Genomic DNA, 19,087 nt, shown 5'->3' on the forward strand with positions numbered 1-19,087 from the left:
AAACGGGGGCTTTGGGTCCTGGACAAAACCCGTGGAAACGGAACACGCGGCTGGGAAGGACCCGGGAGGTGCCCATGGTCCCGGCAGGGCTCCCTGGATCTCGGCACGGATGTTTGTTTAGCCGGTGTGTGGTGAGAGGCAGCCGGGAGCTGCTGCCTTCCCCAGGGCTGCCTGAGCCCGGGGTGCCCCTCCTAGCTCTGCTGTTTAACCCAAATCTGCCCTTTTGTTATTAAAGCCCATCGCTCTGGTCCTGACCAGAGCAGAGATTATTCCTGTCCTTGCAACAACATTTTTTGTGTGTATGTGATGATAGTTATGTCGTTGGGTAGGGAACCTAGTGGAGAGAGGGATGTCCCTGAAGAGAAATCCATCTATTTCTGGAGGGCTTTGGGGTGTCTCTATCTCATCAGGTTATTTGCCTTTAGGTGCTTGACGGGGTTTCAGGTGGTTGAGATCAGTCGGGATAATTCTAGCCGATGTGAGGAACTTTTGCCTCTAAATATAGTCGCGACAGGAGCGTTTTTGTGGTGGGGTTAAGCTGATTTAGGTGCTTTGCTGCTAGAGGGAGGATCCCGCCTTCCCTTCGTGCCCCTCGATGGAGCACGTCCCCATCGCAGAGAGAGTGGAAGATTTCACCAAAAAACATTGAGGAGGAGGGAAAAAAAAAGGTGCAGGGAGGCAGCTTTGTGCGAGAGTGAGCCCTGGAACATCTGCCACGCTGAGCACGGGTCTGGGAATGTTTAACTTCAGTAACCCCATGTGTTAAATCAGGAAAAAAGAAAGTATTCATGCCTGAAATAATCAGTATTGGGGACTGCTGGCTTTGTTTTCTCTGCCCCCGCAAGCATTAGAGTTTTACAGACAAATGATGAAGTGTTCAAAGAAATAAAAAGCAAATGAGATTTTTATGTATGCCGAGCACATATATGTGACGTTTCATGCGTCCAAATGAAAAGTTCAGGATTTGGCAGTCTTGGCAGGAGCATCGTGCTACGCTCCTGCATGTCAACCCCATCTCGCAGCACCGCGGCCCGAAACCGGCTGCGTTTTGGCCCTAGATCCCCGAAGTGGATCCGCAGCCCGGGCGAGGGGAAGCTCCCGCGGGAAGCGGCCGATGCCGAGCGCGTTGGTGGGAATGCTGCTCCGGAGGGAGCAGCGCTGGGGGGAAAGGGCCTGCGCAGCGGCCGCTGGAACGTAAACACCAATTCAGAGTGTGCACCTCGGCTGGGAGCTTTGTTCTCTTTTGGACAGGAGCAGCAAGGAAGTGCAGAAAGGGGCCCCCTCACTACAAAGTGCTCGCAGCCAGCGGGGCCTCGACTGCTCTGGTTGCTCTGGGGCTGTTTGCAGCTCTCCTAGTCAGGAGCATTGCCCTGTGTTCCTGCAGGAACTCGTGCCCATGGAACATAGATGCACACGTGTATATACCCCACTGACCCGATCCAGTGCCAGGGGAGGTTTTGATGCGATCCCAAGAGCGAGATTAAGACACAAACGGGGTCAAACGCCACACAACCTTGTTAGCTCTGTTCTCATAAGCAAATAGGGCAGAGAGAAGAAGGGAAAAAGAAAGAAAGATAAGCAAGCGAGCGGGAGAGATGCAACGAGATGGCAGGTACCACCACCACCAGTCCGGCTAAGCGTCGCTGGCTCCGCTTCGCTGCAGGTGCAGGTGATGCTCAGGGGCAGGAGGCCGTGCACGCCGGTGCAGGTGATGTTCTGCACACCTCGGGGCAGGAATGTGCAGTCCTTTTATTCCCCTTCTCAAAGAGTCCTCCCATTTTCTTGACGTTTTCCGGTGCGCTTTCGCCTCAGATGTTCCTGTATGCCCCAAATCCTGACAAAAATGCCTTTTTTTCCAGTGTAGTATGGGCAGAAACCACAGATAACGCTTCAAATTCAGCATCTTCAAATTCAGCGCTGGGTAAAGTGATATTGTTAAGCGTGTATCTTAGTGTGTTAATGATGACTTAATGACTTCTGGCTTTGCACTGCATCTGATGAGCATTTGCCCAAGCCATTCATCAAAATGAGCGCGTGTTGTGCGTTGTTTTATTGCTCTGTGAGGGCTGGGATGTGTGGTAGTCCCATTGTACAATTAATCTCCATCTTAACGAGCAGTGTCTGGCTGGCCGTGTGTGCCCAAGCTGCGGCGCGTGGCTGCGGTTCTGCCTGGGTTCTCTGCAGCGCTTGAGGCTCTCGTGCTCACGAGTTCCAGCATCATTTGCAGCAGCTGCCGTGGGGGTTCAGGGCTCCTTGCCCAGGGCCTGGCTCTCTGCATCCCCTTCGGGAGCTGCTCCCGGGCAGCTCCGACTCAAAGCCCTCCTGGAAGCAGAGCTCTTCTCACCACCATATCCATACACGATGCTGGGAAATGCTGTTTCGTGGTGCCACCCATGGAAATATTTGGCAAAGCTTGCTGCAGTTTTATAGAGTTTAGCTGCCCCTGGTGCTGCTGCTAAGCGAGACGCTGCTGAGAAAACGTCCCCCCGGGGCAGGAGGCCTGTCCAGGTCCCGACCCGTGCCAGGGTGGTGGCTGTGGCTGGGAGATGCTTTGGGTACCAAGCCTGGTGTCCAGGCCCCGCATCCTCGGTCATTACTCGTGGTTGAGGTGCTGGTCTACAGGAGACATAAGCCAAGGTGCAGCTGGAAGGGGCTCACACAGTGAGAACTCACTCCTAGAGGGATGAGATCTTTGTTGCTTTACAAACCCCATATAAAGTTACATAATTTTACACATTGCCACCTGCATCTCCTCCATTTTTGGTCTTGATTCTCTTGCTGAAACCTCAAGGATGATTCTAAATGTTATTTGATACTATGAAATCCATTATTCTTCAGCCCTAACTACGGCTAGGGACATTAGTCCTGTATCTCTGTGTATGTCAGCATGGCTCTATGACCCTGATAGTTCTCGTGCTTTGGTGCTGTGAGCTCAGGGTGCTCTTGGGCTGTTGGGGAGGATATGAGAGAAATAGCTTAGAGGAAGCAAGGCTGACCCGTGCTTTGAGGTGAGCGGTTCCTGTGCGTGGATGGAAGCGCAGACCTCGGCAAAGGAACCTCTTGGGGTGCAGCTGCACAGCTCTCCTCTTGCTGCACCTCTACCCGCTGCCTCCTGCGGCCTTTGAAGCTCTTAGACTATTTTGAAGCACTTACACTTTAAATTGCCTTTTACATTAAAAAAAAAGAGCACTCTGTGTAAACATGGTGACCAGCCAAATATTACTAGGTACTGGGTTGCTAAGTATAACTAATTGTAACCTAACATTCTGCAAAACTTAAATAATAAAAACAGCTTAGAGGTATAAGGTACTGGTTTGCTGTCACTGGACTGTGCTGTTCTGAAATAACCTCAGCTGGGGTCCTGTGAAGGGTTTTTGGAGGGGGTCAACAGCCTTCCTGAGGCTCCCAGTCCTCGGCTTGTCCGTAGGGCTGTCCCTGTCCTGGGGCTGCCAATGTCAGCACTGGCACCCGCCCTGGCTGGGGAGCAGAACCGGAGTATTGCAGAGTCGGTCCAGGAATAGGCAGTCTCATATTACATTTTTCGTTTGTTTCTTTCGTCTCTTTGAATATTACTGTTTTCGTAAGACTCAAATCTCTTGGAGAACTCTTTATCTCCTCTTCCTTTCTGCTCAATTAGAAGGATTCCTGCTACCAAATGCCACATGTGACTGCATCCCGCTCTCCAGGCCAGGTGCTTCCCAAAGCTGCGGATGGACAAACCTGTTCCATGTCCCGTTGGGTCAGACCTGACATATGTCCCTAGCAAAGGCCACTAGGAGACCTCTCAGAGGAGGGTATCATTTTTTTGCCCTGGAACATTATTTTTACTGACTCTTCCACAATATTTTGATATTTTGGTATAATCATCAGCTATTATAATTGCTCTGCATCATCCTGGCATCTTTATAAATGCCTGACCCATTTTTTCTAATCACATTGATCCAAAAAAAAAAAATTGTGTCAATAAATTACACTGTTCAGTTTTATGTTGTATGTGTTTAACCCTAAAAGTTTCAGTTAAATAACGGAGATAATAAATCCCTGTTAGAGAGGGTTTTAGGCCAAAATTTCGAGCTCTTCTTTTCCTGGAAGTGCAAATATTTGCAGACCGCTGGCTGAGTGGGTGCAGGACGTGTGTACACTGCTCATAACGGCACTTTCTGCCCATTCACATTAGGGGCTCCTAAAGCTTTTGCAAAACCTGATCCTAAGGGTGCCATTGCTGTCACCTATCCTTCCTGTAGATGTATCCAGATGAAGCTGATCCCATTCACCTATCCAGATGAAGCTGATCCCTAGGCTCTCCGCAGTGAGCAGAGCTGGACACCCCCGGAGCTCCTCTCCAGCAGGTAGATGAGGAACAGGAGATGGATCCTCTTGTGGCAGCAGCTCCGTGTGTCACTGCGAGCAGAACCAGCAGTGATTGCAGTCCCCGAGGCCGGTCCCGACCCGGTCCAACACCGTTTGTCTCACGGGTGTCTGCTCCCGACATCTGCAGGGATGGAGGCTCCTCGGCAGCCCGCGGTGGCGTTTGCTGTCCTTGCTGCTGCACCGCGGGGTTTCGGCACCGTGCTGCCTCGGTCCTCTGCGTGCTGCACTTTCCATCCAGCCCAAATCTTGGGAAAATAGAGCTGTTTGCAACTGTGGGAAAATGCAGCTGTTTGGGGCCGTGCAGTGGTGACACTTGGGCATCCTCGAAAGCACTTCCAGGTGGAGTAAAACAGAGGAGCTGCACAGTAAAGCAAAATTATTGTAAGCTTATAGGCTATTAATTACCCCAAGTTAATTAATCTGGGTCTGCCAGCAGGTGACTTATCTGCTGTGGTTTAGCACCTGTTTTTTCCAGATCCCACTCTCGCTGGCGTACAGAAGTGAACGCAGGACACACGAGTCCCAAGGCAGCTGGGAAGCTCTGCTGCTCCCTGCTCCGTTCCCTGGGGACCTCCCGCTGCTTCGCACCGCCTTGGGTCCCGTCTCCTGCGCGTGGCCGGGACGGCAGCGCTGGACGGGCCCGCGGGGCCGCGCGCGGAGGAGGCGTCGCTGCCGCGTGCGCTGGGCGAGAGGGTCCTCTCTGGAGCGAGCGAAACAGAAGAGCTTCTGCTTTAGAATCACAGAATCCCAGAATGCTCAAGGTTCACAGGGACCTCTCGAGGTCATCTAGTCCAACCCCTGCACACGCAGGGTCACCTAGAGCACGTGGCACAGGACTGCGTCCAAGCGGGTTTGAAGATCTCCAGAGAAGGAGACTCCACAACCTCTCTGGGCAGCCTGTTCCAGGGCTCTGGCACCCTCACTGGGAAGGAATTTTTCCTTAAGTTCCTGTGGAACTTTTGGTGTTTCAGTTTCCGGCCGTTTCCTCTAGTTCTGTCGGTGGCCACCAGTGCAAAGAGGCCGGCCCCATCCTCCTCACTGCCTCCCTTGAGGTACTTCTAGACACTGCTCAGGTCCCCTCTCAGCCTTCTCTTCTCCAGCTGAACAGGCCCAGCTCCCTCAGCCTCTCCTCACAGGGCAGATGTTCCAGGCCCCTGATCATCCTCGTGGCCCTGCGCTGGACTCTCTCCAGCAGCTCCACGTATTTATTACACATCGCTCTGCAGTGCTGATTATATAGATGGCTCCAGGTGTAGGAAAACCAAGATAGTTTGTTGTTGTCACCGTGGATCCATATTCTCTTCATATACATGAATTTGTCTCTCTATTCTCTGCACTGATTTTGGTATCCCTCCTTAATTTGATACGTTCTTTGATTAGAATCCGGCTTTTGATGGTAGTAGCTCAATGTACTCCTGGATTTTTGTTTGTGCTGTCTAGTGGGATAGGTTGTAGTTAAGTGAAATGCATGGTGTAAGCAAAGGGAAATTGCTGTATGCAAGCCATAATTTTCATGTAGTTACTAGTTTGAGTGCTGTGATGAAAGGGATGTCTCTCAGCGTTTTTATCACATCAGCCGCTATCTTTCGTGTCCACCTGAGCATGGCAAAGGGCCCCCTTTCATCTGGAGACTTGTGAGGCCATCATGGTAAGAGCAGCCCCAAATCGGGCTGCCGTCGTTGGGACTTTCATCTTCTGCTCTGGGTTTTGAAGCGTTATCTGTGGTTCTGCTGTTCCCTGGCTCTGTGAGTCCGTGTTTGGCGCAGGGGGGCCCCTCTCCAGAGCTGTTCCTGTGGGTTCATATTCTCTTCATAACGGATGTGGATTTGACCCTCTGTTCTTGCTCGGGAAAAGGTCACTACCCCTCGGTGGAGAAGGAGGGCTCCGGGAAACGCAGCCCGACCTGGTTGTGCTCCCGGTCGTGCAGGTCTGAGGCTGAGCGGTGCAGACCCGCGTCCCGTCCACGGCCACCTTCACCCCCACAGAAACTACCTGTCCCAGGACGGTGACAGACCCGTGTCGCGCCTCCGAGCCCGGAACGGAGGCCCTCAGCAGAGAGAGGCGCACGAGGCCGGAGGACTCGCTCCGCAGGTGCCTCCACGGCCCCGTTCCCTTTCTCTCCGTGCTGGAGCGGGTGTGAAGGGGCAGCTTCCCATCCACACGCTGCAGCTCCTGGATGTGCAGGAAACCAGCTCGTCTTGGGTGAACTCGCATAAAGGAAGCCCATGTTCTGTAGCTGACTCTTGTATTTGCCTTTAGTGATTACGGTATTTCTTTAATATTGAAATAAGATTCATATATAAAAAAACGCACAATAATATACCTCTGTAATAGTGATAGATCATCTTGGGATATATCACAATTTTTATTTCCATTCATTTTTATGCTCACCTTTTCTGGTTTCCATTCCCCAGCTTTGCCCAGAATTGCAGTCTTTTGCCTTTATGCCCTTCTTTTTGTCTTAGTATTTCGGCCTTTTCTCTCCTAGCGATAGGAATTGAGTCGGTGGTTGATTATTTTGTGAATGGTAGGGTTTGCCTTCAAGCAAAGCCCTAATCCAGTAGGGTTGGGACCTCAGAACAAACGATGGAGGAAGTTGCAATGTGGATTCCGAGTTTCCATTCTAGCACCTGGAATGAGCGGCCTCATCCTGCCCCTGCCTGCGGATCATTCCGATTGCTCCTCTTGTCCCATATGCAGCTCTCGCAGGAGAGCAGGGGCAAGAACAGAGAACGAGATTTATTCGCTTGCTTCTCCAAGAGCAATGTCATCTCACTGTTAACTGCAGAGTTGCTCAGCAGGTCACTCATCCACCTCTATCCCCGTGGTCATCCCAGCCGCTGTACTGGGAATGGGGATGCGCCAGCTCCCGTCGTGTCTGTCCTGATCCGGATCCGTGCCACGCTGCCCAAGGGAGAGCCCCTGAGCTGCACTCCTGTGCTGCAGTTTTCTGCTAAATCCTGGGAAGTTCATCAAGGATGTTGCTGGATTAAGAGGGCTGATTTCCAATGGGTAGGATCTGACTCTGAGAGCAATGTACTTTGTGTCGAGTGATGAGGTTGCTCCCAATGTCTTTCTTCCAGGGTTTAACATCCAGGTGCTGGCGCCGCTCCCATAAATCAGCCACCGGCGGAGGCGGCTGGGCCGCAGCTCCCGCCACAGCGCTGTCCCCCTTGTGTCTTGCAGCGTCCCCTTCGATTAAGCTCCTCGTGGACGACCCCATCGTGGTGAACCCCGGGGAAGCCATCACGCTGGTGTGCGTGACCACGGGAGGGGAGCCCGCGCCCAGCCTCACGTGGCTGAGGTCCCTCGGCGGCCTGCCCGACAAGACGGTGCTCAACGGCGGCACCCTCACCATCCCCGCCATCGCCTCGGACGACGCCGGCACCTACAGCTGCGTCGCCAACAACAACGTGGGCAACCCCGCCAAGAAGTCCACCAACATCATCGTGAGAGGTGAGCGGAGCGGCAGGGACTGCCTCCCTGCTCGTCAGGGCCGCCGTTCTGGTCACGTCGCGTAATCCTAGAGAGTAGTGGTTTCTGGACTGAAGTGAACCGTGGTTCTTGCACTGGGCTCCAAGCCCAGATTTGAACTGAAGGTGGTGAAATCTTAGAATCAGAATCATTATGGTTGGAAAAGACCTTCAAAATCATCAAATCCAGCCATAGGGATGCCCCTTTAGGCAGTGCACAGACAGCACTTCCCCTATTGCACCTAGAGCCAGCTGATGGCCCAAGGATGGAAACTGAAGCACCAAAAGTTCCCCAGGAACTTAAGGAAAAATTTCTTCCCAGTGAGGGTGCCAGAGCCCTGGAACAGGCTGCCCAGAGAGGTTGTGGAGTCTCCTTCTCTGGAGATCTTCAAACCCGCTTGGACGCAGCCCTGTGCCACGTGCTCTAGGTGACCCTGCGTGTGCAGGGGTTGGACTAGGTGACCTCGAGAGGTCCCTGCCAACCTGGAGCATTCTGTGATTCCATGACACCACATCTTTACCAGCATTTCCTGGGGGTGGGCAGACGTGGTGACCATGGGCACATGCTCCTGAGCTGGTTGCACCCTTGGTGCGGAGCAGCCTGGAAGTTTCCTCATCCAAATGGCTCCTGAGCTCCCGGAGATACCACCACATGCTTCACCCTCCTCTTCTTCCTCATAGGCTTTAGGCGTTACTGAAACCAAGGCTGTTCTGCAGGCTGTGAATCCACTGCCACCAGCTCACTGCTCCCTGGGCAGGAGCTTTATATTAGTGCCTATGTTTTAATTATGCTAAATAGCAGGAGAAATATCTGTCTCAGGTAAGAGAAGGGTACTTAAAGAAAAATTACTGTCAGGTGGATGGAAAATCTCCCTGGTTGTTTATGGCCTTCTGGGTAACCACAGGGACATGGCCTGTTGGTTTGAAGGAAGAGCTCAATTGGCTGGTGAGCATCATCAGAGTGGATTAATCTACCTGAACCAAACAGTTCATCTGAAACTAATTTTCTATAATCTAATCCTTGAACGGTACTGAAACATAAACTCCCACGCTATAGGAACTTTAAATAATAACATGTGATTAATCATGCTCGGGAGAAGCTGCGGTGTAAGAAGCCGGTGGTGTGAATATTTTATGAGAGCCATAACCCCTGCTCACTCGTTATGGCCCAACATATTACACTGTTCAGCAGGGCGGTGAGTTACAGTCTATTTCTGTTCGGGGGTCAGCGAGGGAGCGTTGCATCAGCCCAGGTCTGCAGGAGCTTATCGGGAGACGGCCACAGATTTATTTGCAGTAGTGTATTTCCATTTGAATTTCTGATACTTGGCTTACGGGTTTTGTTGTCAGGAGGCAAAAGCGGTGTTATTCCAAGCAGGCAGCACGGACGTTAATTTGCTGTGATTTACAGCAGTGATGCGGTGGTGAAGGGAGGACGCGAGTGAAATGCATGCTCGGAATAACAGAGGGAAGGAAAGGCTTTGTGAAAAGAAATCTCAGTGTTTTAACGGGCCCAGCAGACAGCACCGGGGAGCCCAGAGGAAAAGCAAAAGTCCCTAACTCCCCGCAGATACAAATTTCATGAGTCATAGTATAATAATAATAAGCCCTCCCTTTTTTACTTATAGAAGCCCATGCCTAGGAGCTGCAAGATGCTGAACAAAATGTCATTAAAGCATTTGATGAGGGTTTTTTCCTCTCCCTGCTGTGTGGCCCTGTTAATTCTTAGGAGAAGGGACCACAAGGAGGAGCACCTCATCAAATAGATGAAGCCTGGCCCTCTTCTAAGCCCAATATGTTCTATCTGTTATGATTTTTCCTCTTCATTATTATTCCCATTAAAGGAGCAAAAGTGTTTTATAAAAATATATACTATTTTATTGTGGCCTTGCTTGATTTAGCTTTGCTAAAAATATTGTTGAGTTTAGCACCAGTGGAATATATGAGAGAGAAATTCATGCCCCGGCTTTGGTTTTCCTTTGCTTCCTGCCCTTTGCCTGTAGCTCACTGCGTCCCCATGTTTCCTCTCTCTCTTTGTGTGGCTGTTGATCCAGATCACACCCGGGTGCTAACGTAGAAGTTAAAGCAGAACCCGGCCGTGCTGGCTCTGCTGCTCCTGGGTGTCACTTCTTTGCGTTGCGAGCAGCGGCGTCGCCTCCTCCAGTTCCCGTCCTGCCCCGTTCCCTTGCGGCAGCCGGACAGCATTAGCAAGAGTTTTGCTGAGAAGATGCAGAGAAGTTGTTGGAGGTTCTGCAGTGCCGTTCCCTGCGAGGCGCCCACGTGCTGCAGCCTTGGTTTGCTCCTTATGCTCGAACAAGAGCTCAGCAGGGCAAAGAAGTGCCCCGTGGGCTGGTGCTTTGCCACTGCAAAAAGGCCGTGTGCTGTTTGCCCGGCAAAACCTCCGCTTGGCAGCAACGCTGGTGAAATGCAGCCGCTTTTAAGAATGCCATTATCGGCTTAACGCTACCCAAAGTTATTGCAGAATGTTTTAATCCATCAAATACATTGCCTTCTGTAAAGGTGTCTGGGTTAAAAAGAGAAAAAAAAAAGATATACAGATATACTCTCTAATTTCAGCAGAGCTGGCTGCTCACCAGTTCTAATTATGACAGTTTCTCTCTAAGTATTTTCTTTAGATTAATGAGTTCTTTAAATGATTGTGAGCCTGCTAGGGTTGGGATATTAGTGGGTGTTCTCATCAGTAGCATCTTCACTTCCTGCTCTCAAACCGAGTATTAAAACCTCTTCCTCTAACTTATTTCTAGAAAAAAAAACCCTTACAAGGCAGAGGAGCTCTAAGGGGTCTAGACTCCTCTCATTAGAGTAAGCCTTTCACTTTCCTGCTTGGCTTAAAAAACAATCTCTCACGTAGCAAATTCCATTCACTAGGAGGAGACTGAGCTCCCACCTCTCTGTGTGCCCGAGATCTGCATTTTCACAGCGCCTGGCTGGAGTTCTGCTCTGCTGGCCATTCCCTGGTAGCATTTCAAACACAGCAGTGGACAGTTTTCCTACAGACAGGGGTGTGGGAAACCTGGTGCATTCGGATCCTCCTGCCAGAGAGGACTCCCCTCCTCCAAACACTGCTGTTAAATCTCTGTCACCGTTAATCTGTTGATGGGTGCTGCTGCTAGCCAAGCTTAGAGGTAATGGTGAACAGTCTCCTAGTGATTTTTCTGAACTAAAATAAAACGTCAACGATCAAAACCAAAACAAACAAAAACCAGAAGAACCTGCTTTGTGTTAAAATCAAGTGCAAACCCACCCCGTATCTCTCACGCACACAATAGTGCAGGTACTTCTTGGTATCCCCCCAAGGCCACCATGCGGTTCTGCAGAAAGGTTCTGTGAAGTTATGCTACAACACGAAAGAGCAAATATTGCAAAGACGGGGTCAGGAGAAAAATTAAAGAATGTCATCATTGGTAGCAGTGTGCCTTGGGAGAATTAAAGGTGTTTGATGAGGAAGGATGTCAAAGCAAAAATGCTGGGTAGCATCTTCAAGGGACACCTGTGCATTGGCTTAGGAAGAAAAGGAGAGTCAGGAAAACGTTTTCCAGGTGTCAAAATGTGGAACACTGGTGTAATTGGGAAGTGGGAGACCCTGCACCAGAACAGGTTTGCCCCCTCGTCAGCAGGGACACCGCTGCCTTCCTCCAGTGTCTTCACTGTGACTGCTAATTCTTTCTTAGTGGCAACCGACTCTTGCTGTGTGACTTCTGCGGAGCAGAATCATCCTGCCTGGAGTTCATTTTTCCAAGGGGTGGGACTCCTTGTCACTTCAAATATAAAATAATATTTTTAAATGTCCTGCACTCCACGTTAGCACAAAAGCTTTTGCTGAACAAAAAACACTCTGGAGAAATGCGGCAGAAAAGCTGAGATTGCTGGAATTACTTATCCCATTATGTCTTTAAAAACTGTGTGTGAACTAGGTAGCAGTGACTGCTAAAAAGAAGGTGAGGAAAAAAAATGACCGAGATTGTGAGATAAATGATATTTTTTGTTGCCTTTGTGATAGATGTAAAGCAAACCCTCTCCTTTGCCCATCGAAGAGAGCTTTGCCGTGGGGTCCGCTTGGTTCCTGGGCTGGGAGATGTGTCCCTATGGTGGAGGCTTCGTCTACGCGGCCTCGTCTTACGGCACGTGCAATGTGCTCCCGTCATAAGCTACCAGAGCACTACCCTAAAAGTTTACAGCTCCGAGAATGAACCCGTAAAAAAGTTGAGCCTTAGAGTTTAAAAAAATCCATTTATTTTTATTATCCAGAATGGCAGTTCCGGGCAGGTGTGTTCTCTCGGGCTGTGGTGTGTGGCAGATGAGTTCATAAAGCGGCTCCACATAAAAAGGTAGATGGTTTATCGATTCTCCTGCCCTGTCATCAGGACTTCCTGGAGCCTTTGTGCGCGGAAATTTTATTCTTAAATAAGTTTGCTGCTCTCCCGCATCCTGTAGCATGTCAGGCACCATATTTGTATGGAGACACAGGGAAAACGGTGTCAGGAGATGACATTCCCGGCCCTGGCAGCGTGACAGCGGCTCTGCAGCAGCGGGAACAGGGAAATAAGAAGTTATCCTCACCGTGGCTTGCCACTAATATATGGCAAAATTTGGGCCCTGGCCTAGTGTACTGGTGTGATATTGCAGCAAATCTTGGTAATTAATACCTCGTGAGGACGATGTTGTCTTAACAACAGTTGTGTTTGCTTTTGGCAGGCAGAATTGGGACTTCCAAAATTTCCTTTCCTGCCCAATGTTTTGCTTTAATGCTGTGTTTTAGGGTGTTGATTTGTATTGCATCAGGCAAGTGTGAGTGAGATTGGTTGGTCTGTGCCCACCGTGATGCATAATTTTGGAAAGTTTTATAAGATCTTGATGCATTTTTGAGGCACTGAACTGTGAAGTAAAAGCAGTTGGTGGAAGGGAAATGTACCCAGTGTTGGAACAAATCCAGCCTCTAATGAAATCCTTAAGTGGAATAAAACTCTCAGGCCACACACATAGCAGGAGATGGGAGACATTCCAGCATGGAAACCTTGGAAATTGCCTTTTTCTTTTTTTTTTTTTCCTTCAGTGTTTTTTGAAGGAAGGTAAGTACAGCACATTAAGTTTCCTTTGTAGTGTGTGGGCAAAAAGCAGGTTGCGGATTTACAATGTACTCCTTTTTGGCATCCCGGAAGGCTCGGCAGGGCTGGTATTTTGACAGATTTGGCACACAAGTTGGGCTGTATGAAGGCGCTGGCCCTGAGGAGCTCTCAGCTGCGACGTGCGGAGGGTTTGTAGTTTGGCTGGCAGGCGGGCAGCCCCTGGGGAGTTGGCAGCTCCTCACATCGTTCCGCTCCCGTCCCCGTCCTGGTGGAGCTGCGCGAGACCCGCCGCGTCCCCGGCCGCGCGCAGGACGGGCACGTTGGGCGGCTGCTTCCTGGGTTCTCTCTTCTGCCTTGAGTTTCAGCCACCCCTCCTGCGTGCCGGGTACCGGGTTGTCCCCTCTCCGCGTTGGGCTGGTGTCACCCAACCCTGCTTGGAGCCCAGAGACCTCCCGAGGGTCCTTCCCACCCGCGTTATCCCAAGGCCAAGTGTGCTCCTCCGGCGATGCTCGAATATTTCCTTCTAAAGGACAAGCTGTGCTGCATTTTTCCTACTTTGCTCTCGGCTTCATCAGTTTAGTAGATCATACGCTAACGTATAAACTCACATCTTTACATGGCTGAAAAGTTTTCACCTGCCTGCCTCTGGAAAAGAAAAGTCATGAAAGAAATGGAAGAATTACCTTAAGCACAGATAAAAAGAGACATCTGCCGCGCCACATCTCCAAAATAATAAATGCTTTTCTTTTAAAAATTAAAAACATTTACAAAAATAGCAGCAAAACCTGAAATCTCTCCTCAGTATTTGCATTTAAATTGAAAATGTGAATGCATCTGGCCTTGTAAGTGCCAAATAATTACTTGATATTAAAGAGTTTGGAGATGCTCTAGTGGAAGATGCTTGACAACTTAATTGTTCTGATACCTACTGAAAGTTAAGGTTCTAAAAAATCTTTAAGCTAAAACCATGTTGACAGAAGCAAAATGAACTGTTGATACAATGCTGGGAGTGTGTGCCTTTTTTAGAATAGGAAGGTGACCGCAGGGGACATTCAAACAGCTTAATTTTGTCAACATTTTCTAAGAGATGCCCAAAAAGCCAATTAAAAAAAAAATGCACTTTAGGAAAAGAGGTCAACATACACGCCTTCCCCGTAAAAACCCTGTGAATAATTATGTGGTCATGCTATTTTTTAATGTCCTCCTTACAACAGAAACAAGACTGCACGCTGCCTTTTCACCCAGCGTGAGTGGTTTCTTCTGGGGAGTTTCCTGTTCCTTGACCCCATTACATGAAGGGACACGTTCCCAGTGAAGGAGGTGCTTGCTATGTGCAGAGCTTGTGGAGATTTGTTTGATGTTAGGCTCATTTTTCGCTTTGGAGAGGCATTTGCAGCACTGCTTTCACAGTAAGGAAGATATTCCCATACCTCGGCAGTGGACCAGCCTGTCACAAGGCTGTAGACCATGAAGGTGGGAGAACTTGCTTTGCTAGAGGAGAAATAGGCTAAATGACGCAGTGCTGGCCTGGGCAAACCTGGCAATCCCCGTCGGCCGAGGATGACTCTCCGTTAACGGAGGCACCATAAACGCCGTGCAGGGGAGGTAAGATGCCAGGGATTGGGGTGCTGTAATTCCGAAGCGCTGAGGCTGGTGCTCTGCAGGAGATGCTGGGGATGTCGAAGCGCGAGGCTGAGCACGAGGTGGGCACTCGAGGAGCTTCTAGGCCCCACCAACAGGCTGAATGGCAGAACACATCCTGGTAGGATTCTGCAATTTGGGGTTTCCAGCATTTCTTGTTTTGTTCTTTTGCTTTGTTGTCAAGCCTGGCTGTTCCTGCTCAAGACATTGAAGTGAAGGCTGGTTTGGTTGGTACCGTGGATCTGGCCAGGTCTCATCTTACATGATTTAAACTGTTGCATCAGACTCGACTCAAGTGCTCCGGGACAAGGATGGCTCTTTGACCATGGCCATGATGCAGGACAGAGAGATCGTTCGGAGACAAAAAGCAACTGCCTTGCATGTGACTTCCAGGTGTTATTTATTTGACTGTTTGTGCTATAGAAAAGCACTGGAAAAGTCATTTGGTGCCACTTCAAGTGCACGGCACTTCAGCTTCACCCGCTATTTTTGTGAACATTTAATTTTGTGGAGGTGACTTGCTCTTTACTGCCCTGTCTCCTCTTTGTTTTACTTCTCCTTTGCTCACTGACCAAAGAATGGCTTCATCCAAGCTAAACCCCCTTTTTAGTGTGGAATTTTAGCCTTTTAACCGTATTGCACAGGTGTTTAGCTCTAGAAGTAGGCTATCTTGCTGGACCTGGGCTTTGTCCAGCAAACTTCAATAGCAACTGCTGCATCTGGGTAGTGACCAAAGCTGTGGAGATGCGTGGTGGGACTGCTGCTTGCTTGTGCACAGGGATTTGAAGCAGGTATTGGTCAATGTTTCTATTCTCGCTTGTCCAGAGTGTCCCCTCTGCTCCAAGTCCATGGTCAGCAACGTTCCATGGGGTCCAGTTTCCCTAACGCTGTCTACCCGTGACCTGACTGCAGCCTGCTCTGAACCTGAAGGGATTCAGTTACTGTCTCCACTTTGTCCCATTTACCCAGGGGAGGTGACGGGCCCGTAAAGGAGCTGAGGATGGGGGTAACAGTTGTTCACCAAAGGGGGTAGAAATGGTTGTGCAAAGTGTATTACAAATAGACGCTCCAGAGGAGGCTTCTGTTTCCGAATGGATGTGCAGGTTGTACAGATGTTGAAATCCGTGTCGATTTTTCAATGGAAATCTGCAGGCTTTGTCGCATGGAGTGTGTTTTTGCTTTTTTTTATTTTGAAACTAGGCCTGAAGACTGTAATTTTGGGTGTTTTTCTTTTATGCTTTAAATCAAGACTTAGGTTTGCTTACAGACGGTTTCTTTGTTGACAAAGTAAATTTGAGTTTCAGTGTTTCATATGTGCAAAATAAGAATGAAAATTTGTCAAAATGTATCTTAATGTGACAAAATGAAGGTTGTCAGATTACTCTGTGATATTCACCAGTGAGAAATAGTTTTTGGACAGTTGTTAAATTGTCTCTGCTCAGTTTAGCTGTTTGATAATCTCGTCGAAGGCAACATCCTGTAGAGCACTTAAGACAACACGTCTCTGCTGCCTGTGGCAAAGAGAAAAGAAAAGGCTTTGTGCTTCTCTGGAGCTTGTGGTAGGAATCTTCTCTTTGGTTCTATTGATTTGATGGAGGTAGACATATAAATGAAGAAAAGCAACGTCAAAGAAGGATTTCCATCAGCCTGTTTCTTCCATAGGAATGACTTCTTATTTAGTGTGTAGATCACTTCAAACTGGCCTTTCACGGGAGCAGAGCGGGGCGTGCAGACCGCGGGACGCGACGGCAGGATGGCTCCGTGCATCCCTTGGTCCCGCTCCTTGGAAGGCTCCAGGGCAGAGCGTTCCCGGCCTCTCTGGGCTGCCTGTTGTCCCCCCGGCCGCGCTCCCGCTGCCGGCAGTTTTCCTTAGGATCTGCACATTGCTCCATATTTGTTCTGCAGTTACGTGTGTGCAGTGTTGTAATACAGCAAAGCTCAGGGCGCAGAAGCGATGCGTCAAAGTTAATGGCATAAGTTGAAAAGTACTTTCTTTTTTTCTCTGCTCTTGGATGTTTGGAACAGATGTTTTTAGGGAAGCATAAATAATTCAGGATTCCTGCAGTAAAGCATTTCTTTGATGCTTTGATGATACATGTGTGTGTTTGCCTCCAGCCACAGTGAGCCAAGGCACTGGAGCTTCTCCTTGCTTCTCAGTGACAGGATACAGCTTCAGGAAGATCCTGTGTTAGCTGGGGAAAGCCCCAACCCAGGTACACAGGCTTACACCACATGCATTAAATACATCGATGTTGTATGTTGAGCTATTTTATTTGACTACTGGATTTATTTATACACTGACATTCTCTGTTACAAAACTAGTGATCTTCATCTGGACAGGGGAGCTGCTTCGGAGACTCCCACGGCTCAAAGCAGAATCAAAACAGGTTGTTAGAGGGAAAGAGGTTGAGTTTTTACTTCCCTCTACTCAGCTGGGGCTCACTGAAGACTAACAGTCTGGACACCAGTGTGCAATGAGAAAAGTTGCTTTCTCAAGATTTCTTGGCAGATCAGGAAAAAGGCTCAGGTTTTCAAATACACTCGCAAGTCCTTCAGGGGCTGTCTGAAACCTTTGCTGTAAGTCTTTGCATTCCAGGCTGGGGACCGACCTTGTGGAGAACAGCTCTGCAGAGAGGGACCTGGGTGTCATGGTGGACAACAAGTTGCCCATGAGGCAGCAGTTGCCCTCGTGGCCAAGAAGGCCAATGGGATCCTGGGCTGCATTAAGAAGAGCGTCTCCAGCAGGTCGAGGGAGGGGATCCTGCCCCTCTACTCAGCCCTGGTGAGGCCACATCTGGAGTATTGTGTCCAGTTCTGGGCTCCACAGGACAAGAGGGATGTGGAGCTGCTGGAGAGAGGCCAGCGCAGGGCCACAAGGATGATCAGGGACCTGGAACATCTGCCCTGTGAGGAGAGGCTGAGGGAGCTGGGCCTGTTCAGCTGGAGAAGAGAAGGCTGAGAGGGGACCTGAGCAGTGTCTAGAAGTACCTCAAGGGAGGCAGTGAGGAGGATGGGCCGGCCTCTTTTCACTGGTGGCCACTGACAGAACTAGAGGAAACAGCCGGAAACTGAAACACCAAAAGTTCCCCAGGAACTTAAGGAAAAATTTCTTCCCAGTGAGGGTGCCAGAGCCCTGGAACAGGCTGCCCAGAGAGGTTGTGGAGTCTCCTTCTCTGGAGATCTTCAAACCCGCTTGGACGCAGTCCTGTGCCACGTGCTCTAGGTGACCCTGCGTGTGCAGGGGTTGGACTAGGTGACCTCGAGAGGTCCCTTCCAACCTTGAGCACTCTGTGACTCTGTGAAGTCTTTGAATCTATTGAATTACATTCTTGGGAAGGCAGGATTGCTTTTCCCATCTGTGAGGCTCGAAGGAGATGAGGCACCCGGTGTGACTGAAGCAAGAGCTGATGATAAGCGTTAGCTTTCTTTACCCACTGCCTGCCTCGTATTTTCAAGGACCCTTGCATCATCACAGTAATCATCTTTGTACCAAAAGATCACAGCAGTGACCTGCAGAGTTGATTCTCAGTCTTTTAAAGCAAGCAACCAGGGTCTGCAGTAACAGACTGGAGCTTCTAGAGGATGAAGCTGGTTTTTGCAACTCACTTTCCAAACAAGCTTTCCCCATGGTGCTTTTTGTGTCTTATTATCCTTTGATGTGGAGTAGAAGCCGAGGCAAAGGGCTTAATCCAAAGCACACAGAAGTCATGGGAGGGCCCATCATTCAGTGTGCCGAACTTGGGTTCAGAGCAATAGTCCTTTTCTTACTGTTTCTCTGCAAGCTAGCGGTGTTAAAATAAAGTCAAGAGCCTTTCCCAGCAGTGTGTGCATGCAAGGGAGAGGTGCTGCCGGGGTCGGGAACGCCGAACGCTCGGGACGCGCTGCCGCTTTGCCTTGCCAGCTGTGGCACCGCATCGTGGGAGCAGGGGCCGGGTATTTAGTTACTGACCTTTAGGTGATGGAGTGGCAGTGCTTGGATGCTCAGAAGTGAGTAGTACGCTGGATGCTGAGCTCAAGGAACGCCCCGGATGTGCTTCCAAAGCCATGCAGGTCTGCCTTTCCACTGGGCTCGTTGGCAGGTGGTGTTCTCTTCATTGGGAATAGCAGAAAAGAAAATCTCCCTCTAGCCTTAGCAACACATTAGGGAGAACAATCAGAATTAGCTGAAGCCCCTTCAGCTTGATGCACACAGGTCGAAGCTCCTGTGGAATCCAGCTGCTCGGTCAAGGTTACAGTCCGTAGTTTGCACAGTTCTACGTGGTGCTGCCGTTGCTGCGGGCTGCCCAGACACCAACACATCCAGGCGGTCCCCAGCGAGCAGGCAGCAGCCACCAAGTGCTGTGCCAGAGCCTGCAAGTTGTGCAGCAGCTGGACTGTGCAACCGCGGGCTTCGGTGCAGCTCGTGTAGCATGACCTGTGCACTTGCAAGATGCGAACATTTTGACGGATTAAAGGAGCGTTTTGGGTTGATCACGGTGGGGATGGGAAGATACAACTTTACCTGATGAATGTAAA

General features: G+C 49.8%; 1 protein-coding gene across 1 annotated transcript in view; it reads left to right on the top strand.

Annotated features, from left to right (window-relative positions):
* The window catches only part of MDGA2 (MAM domain containing glycosylphosphatidylinositol anchor 2), a 259,777-nt gene that overhangs the window by 156,768 nt on the left and 83,922 nt on the right, over positions 1–19,087 (top strand). The window contains exon 6 of the mRNA XM_088533798.1: positions 7,558–7,827. Within this exon, the coding sequence (XP_088389924.1) occupies positions 7,558–7,827 (270 nt within the window). The remainder of the gene's footprint in view (positions 1–7,557; positions 7,828–19,087) is intronic.

This window comes from Tinamus guttatus, unplaced genomic scaffold (assembly GCF_059628265.1).
Source record: "Tinamus guttatus ecotype Peru unplaced genomic scaffold, ASM5962826v1 Tinamus_guttatus_pri_ptg000522l, whole genome shotgun sequence".
Lineage (NCBI taxonomy): Eukaryota > Metazoa > Chordata > Aves > Tinamiformes > Tinamidae > Tinamus > Tinamus guttatus.